The following is a 7,598-nucleotide window of genomic DNA, read 5'->3' on the forward strand; positions in this document are numbered from 1 at the left end:
GCGACGCTCGACTAAAGCCCGAACAAGAAGCAGGGGGGAGGGGGGGGGGGGGACAGAATTCGCGAATGGAGGAAAACTTGAGAAACTTCCATTTGACCAGTAGCAAATGGTTGCTGCGTGCTACACTTGCAACACGTGGTTTTTGAGACATTTACTGAACTGCCGTGGAAACCATTCAAGTTCAATCCAGTTCTTACTTACTGTGTTGTTGGTGTTAAAGCGGGGTATTTTGCAGGCATCTGGGGTATATATTTCAGCCTAGTATGCCCATCGTTTTTTTATAATGAACATTTGTAAACCAATATTAAAAACCTGCATCATGTCGAAGATTGGTCCAGTAGAAAATATGGAGCTTTACAAGCCCCTTGCGCCACCCGTGCGTCATTTCCCCATGTTAAAAATGACGCAAAAGTGGCGCAAGGGGCTTGTAAAAAAGCCCCCATGTGCATTAGGGTCAAATGCAATGTATTTTATATGTTCTTAACAAGTAAATAAGCCTGTGCCTTCTCAAAATGCCAAATCACCCTACAAGTGTATGACACGTTAACACGTCTATAGACACCTATAATACAAATTGCTCTTTATACGTATAACACGTAAATTAATTTACACGTGCATAGAATGCAGATTAGGCTACATACGCGTGGATAAATCGCACGCAATCGCAGATAATGTTTTTCATTTTGCATTAAATTGGCATTAGTGGCACCTGTTGTTGGCAGAGGATAGAGACTGCAGAAATGAAGCTTGAACATGTTTGCCGAAGGCAGTTCCAGTTCTGCCCTAGTCAGGGGTGGCAGGGATGGCTGCCCGCGGGCCCCCAATGAGACGGCACTGAGCGCGCAGAGGTGGGAGCGCTGAAAGAGGCAGATGCATTCTGCAGGTGGAAGGGACCCGGGGCTCGAGAAATATGAAGGAAAGTGCTTTAGAATGGGGTACTAGCGGGCCAGGGATGCTAAATGGCCGGGGGGAGACGGCCTGAGCCCTGCCTGAAAGCAAAAGGGCCAAATAAAGAGCAAGAAAAGAATATTAAATGGCGGGGGGATGAGAAAATAACCCGGGCCGGGGGAGGGCGGGGGTGGCGGCCCGTCACGGCGTGGGTGGGGCCCACAAAGAAAGGAGTACATTATGCACTTCATTTAGTTAACAAGGGGGATAATGAGGAAGCGTGCAGGGGGAATGCCGAGAGAAGGGGGCACAAAAAGCCCATTCAGAGCTCAGCCCCGGGAGGAGGGTATATAAAGCGCAGCCCCCGGAGGCTTCAGCACCACTGCGCTCTGGCCAGCACCCGCCCAGCATCTGCAGCCAAGCTCGCAGCCCCTGCGGAGGAAGCGCGAGACACAGAGCGTTTAGCACCAGCACAGAGAGGCCCCTCGGGGAGCAAACAACACCAGCACAGAGAGGCTCCGTAGGGACCAAACCGCACCAGCACAGAGAGGCCCCGTAGCGACCAAACAGCACCAGCACAGAGAGGCCCCTCAGAGACAAAACAGCACCAGCACAGAGAGGCCCCTTAGGAACTAAACAGCCCCAGCACAGACAGGCCCCTCAGGGGACATTCAGCACAGAGAGACACCTCAGGAACAGGGACCATTCAGCTTTAATAGTGAGACACCTCAGTGACAGCGACCATCCAGCACATCGAGACCCCTCTGGGATAGGGAGAACACATCAGCCTAGAGAGACCTCTCAGGGACCATCTAGCACCAGCCAAGAGAGACCCCCAGGAGTCGGAGGTGTCCCTCAGCACCAGCAGCGCCAGACTCCCAGCTAGACCCCCGCCCCCCCTGCAGAAATGCCTCGCTCCTTCCTGGTGGACTCCCTGATCCTGAGAGAAGGGCATGAGAAGAAGCGCGAGAGCAGCCCCCCTCCCCTCTTCCCCTACGCCCTGCACCCCTCGCACCCCTTGCACGGGCTCTCTGGTCCCTGCCACAGCCGGAAGCCCGGGCTGCTGTGCCTGTGCCCGCTGTGCGTGCCCGGCCCGCCGCTGCACGCCCCGCACCCCCTGCTGAAGGCCTCCTTCCCGGGGTTTGGCTCCCAGTACTGCCCGCAGCCCATGAGCCGCCAGCACCCGGTCTCCGCCGGGGTCAACGTGGGACCCGGAGCCACCATCTACCAGGCAGCGGGCTACCCCCTGGAGCCGCGCCACTTCCACTGCATCTCTCTTGGTGAGTACCTGCCTGGCTTCCGGTGGCTGCCACGTGATCGAGCTCACTGCCCTAGTTATGTGTCGTCTGCCTGCTCCTTAACAACCTCTCACTCTGCCTGCTCCTACTGACTGTTCACCCGACTGCTCCTACTAACTGTTTACCCCGCCTGCTCCTACTAACTGCTCACTCTGCCTGCTCCTACTGACTGTTCACCTGGCCTGCTCCTACTAACTGCTCACTCTGCCTGCTCCTACTGACTGTTAACACAGCCTGGTCCTGCTGCTCATTTATTCTGGCTGCTCCTCTCCACTGCTTGCTCTGCCTGATCACCCCGTTTGCTCCTACTAACTGTGCACTCTGTCTGCTTCTACTGACTGCTCACTCCACCTGCTTCTGCTGACCAGTCACTCTGCCTGCTCCGATTGACTGCTCGCTCTGCCTGATCCTGCTGCAGCACACAATGAAAGAGGAAATCACCTCCAATTTTTGTTTTTGTGCAGGAATGGGTCCCTTCCTGCACAAAAACAATCATGACAGCAACACAGATACCCTTGCACCATGGGGCAAGGCAGTAGCGGCTCGTGGAGGGAGTGGCGGTGAGGCGGGGCAGCGGCAGGGTGCGGGATAGTAAACTCCGGCTCACAGCCGACCTGGGTAATGTAACTAAATAAATAAATAAAATGAATTTCATTGCGCACGCTGAAACGCATTTGGTGTTTCAGCGCCGCATGTGGCAGCACATGTGGAAATAGGAAAACACTTTGAGAAACGTGAACATTTCTCCGTTTTTGGTGCTGCCTCAGATTCACACAGGTTGTAAATCTGGGGCAGTGTCAAAATCCATGGGTGTTGCATAGGAACACGCACAGCAACACCCCTGGCAACCCTCCCTGCCGCAATGTAAGGCACCGCAGTGACTTGCGCTGCCAGGCCTACACCTATTGCCATGCAGGGTGGCTTTCCACGGCCTTGTAGATATGGGCCTGCACTGTGACGCACCAGTGGCGCAAGGGGCTGTGAATATGCCCCACTGTGTATTCCTGCCCTCTCGAATTGGCGTAGGGCAATGCAGGTAAATGAGTTGCGGCACTGCCCTTCACCGATTCTTTGTAGCTCTGCCCCTTAGCCTGCATATGTCAACCCGTTTTTTTTCTTAGCAACCTCCAGACTTTTTTCACCTGTCCTGTGTCTTCTCTCCTATTACTCTGTGACTACCCTGTCTCTCCCCTCTTTGCCTTTTTATTTTCCCCTCTCTTCTCTCTCTCTGAGTATTCCTTTCTCTGCTCTCTCTACCTTTCCTGTGTCTCCTCTCATCGTACAGTGACTAACAGCCCCTCTTTTCCCCTCTGCCCTTTCACCTCTTCCCTGGATCAGCGAATAACCATCTCTTTCTCTCTTGTGTCCCCGCAGAGAGCCCTCCAGGCCCGCTGGGCTGCGGCACCGGAGGCAGCAGTAGCAGTAAGCGGATGCGCACGGCCTTCACCAGCACGCAGCTGCTGGAGCTCGAGCGGGAGTTCGCCTCCAACATGTACCTGTCCCGCCTGCGCCGCATCGAAATTGCCACCTACCTGAGCCTGTCCGAGAAGCAGGTCAAGATCTGGTTCCAGAACCGGCGGGTGAAGCACAAGAAGGAGGGCAAAGGAGGCTCCCACCGGGGCAGCCCGCACCCCTGCAAGTGCTCTTCCTCCGGCAGGTGCTCTGACGACGACGACCTGCCCCTGTCCCCCTCATCCTCCTCCAAGGACGGCAGCCACGACCTAAGCCCCTAGAGCAGCCGTCAAAAGTAAGGCTGCGCCCACCAGACAGTGCTCTGGAGAACAGGGCCTCCGCGTCAGAGGGGATCCCGTGCGCCTTAACGCACAGACCCAGGGCCACATGCCAGACTGTGCCAGCCCCCATGGCCCGTGCATACTCACGGTCGGCTGCCCAACAGCTCCTCTCTGGCCCTCACGGCGAGAACAAAGACTAGTTGACCAGGCTGCCAGCCAGCTCCTCCCTGGCCCTCAGGGGAGGGCAAAGACTAGTTGACCAGGCTGCACACTGGCTTCTCCATGGCCCTCGAGGGATACTCAAGATGCACCCGGAGCCGGTTAGAAAGACTTGCCAGACCTCAAGAGGCAGCGCCAGAAGCAGGCATGTGCCAAAACCAGAACGGACTCCGCGTACATGTGCCGTTTGAATCCAGAGAAATGGCCACAGACAAGATTAAAAGTCGCAGCTTCTCATGGTTTCCACTCACTGACTCTGCACAGACCATGTACATATTGCCCCAATGTGCCCCCGTGCGTGCTATGCTGGTTTTAGGGGCCCCTCTTCTGCAAGTAACTGTGGAGTCCGCTTGCCCCGAACCAGCACGACCTTCTGCGCTAATGGCCAATAGCCAAATGAACAATCTTTCCAGCCCTAAAACCGGGGCGTTTTGTACAAATGTTGTTTAAGTGTTGATCTGAGTTTGAGTCCCGGGGACCCCTCGGCGCCTACTTCACGCCCCGGGTGTTACCTCTGAGTTGCCAATGTACCTGTTTCTAAACATGCTTGTGATTACATGCATTGTGCACACTATAACATATTTATTTATTTATTTATTCATGTAAAAAATAAACTTTTCTTTTTTTTAAAATCACGATTGTGTTCATGTTTATTCGTTTCGTTTCATGGACCAATGGATGCACGGCCCTGCCTATGCCATGTTTCTCTTCAGGTATGGTGTGTGAGACCATCTAGGGCTCAGCCACGGGTGCCTGGCTAAGCGCCAGACAGATAGGGAGAACTAATATCCCAGATTTGCTAAGACTCACTTACCCTCTTTTGAAGTCTAAACATTTCCTGGATGAAAGAGAAGGTTGACTGAACGCAGGGAGGGGTGAGTTTTCATGTGTTCCAAAACACACATTATAGATACTACTGTAAACATTACATTTAATTCTACCCAGACCCTCACTAGCTGTGTTATTTCTGTGGGTGAAAGCTGACTTCCGTGCCACTTGGTCGACGTCAACCTGTGGTCCTACTTCTATGTTTGTGGCATGTCGCAGTCTTTTTTGTTTCCGACATCTGGTCAACAGGTGAAAAATCAAGGTGCAGGTCACAGGGAACGTCCCTCCTTGAGATAAATAACAAGGGACAGATATTCGAGCCTTATACTATAGAAAAAAAAGAAGAAATAAGACAACCTGCTGCCTTGGCACAACAAACCGACACCACAGGAAGTTGTGAGGTACAACCACAAAGGTAAACTTTTGGCGGGCTCTCGCTTCCACCAGAACGTTTGGTAACGGGCCAACCATCTCTTGAAAAGTCACACGTTCGAGCTTTAACTTGCCTGCTAAGCCTCTCTTTCCCGTACAGCCCTTCTTCTCCTTTTCAGTTTCTCTGTCTGAGCCGGCTTCTGCTTGCACCCTTACCTAGGGGTATTTTTGTATTTATTCTAGTTTATCTTATCATTTTGCTCTCACCCTTCCTGACTTTAACATTCGATGCATCATTTTCTTTTCGCTTGTTCAATCAAATATTTGTGCATATATAACAAGGAAAATGCACACATACGCACACGTTTCCCACACGAATTCTCTCCCTGTATTTGCTCTCGTTTTTCCGTTCTTTTTCCTGTGCCATTTCTTTCTTTCGTTTCAGTTTTCAATATTTTTTTAGCACGTTTTGTTTCTTCCCCACTCATCTTTCTTGCCTCTTTCTTTCTGCGATTCTCTTCATGACATTATTTTCGTTCACTTTGGTTTTTCTTCCTCTTTTTTCTTTTATTTGTGTTTCCCGTTTTCGTTTCACACTTTATTTCAATTTCTTTCGTTCATTATTACTAGTCGTTTACTTTTCGTTTTTCTTCAACGTGAATTTTTGCCCTGACCTTTATTTTGCCTCTTTGGCCGTTTTTCAACCATTGTCTTCATAGCCTTATTTTCGTCCGCAGTATTTCTTCACTTTATCCTTCCCTTCAATTCTTTATTGCTTAGTTTCCCATTCTCTTTTTCCATCTCCCGCCCATTTTTTTTACTTCTTTCTTTCTTTCTTTTTTTCTTACTCCGTTTTTGATTTCCTCCTTTTCATATCTTTGTTTTGTCCTGACTTCACTTTATTTCTTTCTATCCTCTTCGGTTTCTTTCTCTTTTTGTCTTTGCCACTTCTTGCCTTTCTTTCTTTCTTTCCCTGTTTCTTTTCACCTCTTTCTCCCAATACACCTCTCGCTATTCCTCACTCAAGCTCTTTGTTGCTCTCTTATTTTGTTCAACCATTAAGTCTCGTGTGTAAGGGATAATGCCGCACATCGTCCCGTACAAGCCTTTACACGCGAGCTCAAATAATAAACGCAGCCCGGGTTCAGTCAGATAAGATACGGCTAAAGGCAAACAAGGCAGAGAGTAACCCCCCTCGCGCCCACCATTTCCAGGCACAGTTGGCTATGGAGGTAGGATGCCCTTACTACCGCATGCCATCCTCGTCTCCGATGACACAGGGGCGTAACGGTGGCTGCCGCGGTGCACGTGTGCATGTGTGTAGGGGAGCAGACCACCAGAGGCCTCCTAACTCCTCGGGAACCCCCATTATCCGAAGGCGAATTAATATCTAAGAAATATGAGAGGTTCAGGGGCCTCGTATTTTTGCTTTTCGCCACTGCGATACCACAGAAGCTGGCGTATTGTCAGATGCACCCGTACATTGTCCTCCACTCCTATCTGTAAGCGGCATTTATTGAACTACATGCAGGCCCTCTGCCGCTGACCCTGAGCTCGGTTATAAGTGATCCTGCGCGTGCTTTACAGTGACCCGCTCCTGGAGCCTGATTATACCCAAAACACAGCTGACGGGCAGGTTTGCACCGCGCCACTTCCTCTATGCACTGTATTTTGCACCCAGTAACAGATGAAAAACGGATGTATACAATGTGACCGGAGGCAAAACAACATTTTACAACGGACGATCGGCCTAAATGCTGTATATGTTCAAGTCAAGAAGGGCTGTGAAAAATCTGCACCATCAATTCAATTTTACTCAACATCGGTGCAAACCTCTGAGGTGCTTCCAATGTTTCATCCGAAAGTACTTAAAATTGCGCCCACTCGCATCAGGGTGTGTTTTAAACACATTGGGGCAGATTTATGAGCCCCTTGCGCCACTTTTGCGTCACTTTTCCCAAAAGTGACGCAAAAGTGGCGCAATGGGCTCATAAATCTGCCCCATTGTTTTACAAGCCCCTTGCGCCACTTTTGCGTCACTTTTAACATGGGAAAAGTGACGCAAAAGTGGCGTAAGGGGCTTGTAAATCTGCCCCATTATCCCGAAATAATAAGGGGCTAATTGCTGTGAAACAGATTTGTAGCTTTCCTCACAGGGTGCGGATCGGGTCTGCTGTGGCTGTGTACTTGTAGCAGACGATGGTCTGAACTGTAGACACTCCGACATAAACCATTTACTCAAGACACACTTTACTATTTA

The 7,598-nt window shown here is 50.9% G+C and overlaps 1 protein-coding gene across 1 annotated transcript; it reads left to right on the forward strand.

Moving 5' to 3' along the window:
- Positions 1-1,285: 1,285 nt before the first annotated feature.
- GSX1 (GS homeobox 1) lies at positions 1,286-4,737 on the forward strand. Its single transcript, XM_085620405.1, has 2 exons — positions 1,286-2,168; positions 3,561-4,737. Exons 1-2 carry the CDS (start codon positions 1,796-1,798, stop codon positions 3,917-3,919), a joined length of 732 nt encoding a protein of 243 aa, XP_085476531.1. The 5' UTR covers positions 1,286-1,795; the 3' UTR covers positions 3,920-4,737.
- Positions 4,738-7,598: the final 2,861 nt, after the last annotated feature.

Source organism: Triturus cristatus, chromosome 8 (assembly GCF_964204655.1).
Source record: "Triturus cristatus chromosome 8, aTriCri1.1, whole genome shotgun sequence".
In the NCBI taxonomy this organism is placed as follows: domain Eukaryota; kingdom Metazoa; phylum Chordata; class Amphibia; order Caudata; family Salamandridae; genus Triturus; species Triturus cristatus.

Coding starts and splice junctions, on each gene's coding strand:
- GSX1 (XM_085620405.1), top strand. CDS start 1,796: ATGCCTCGCTCCTTCCTGGTGGACTCCCTGATCCTGAGAGAAGGGCAT. Junction 2,169..3,560: donor CTTCCACTGCATCTCTCTTG/GTGAGTACCTGC, acceptor GTGTCCCCGCAG/AGAGCCCTCCAGGCCCGCTG.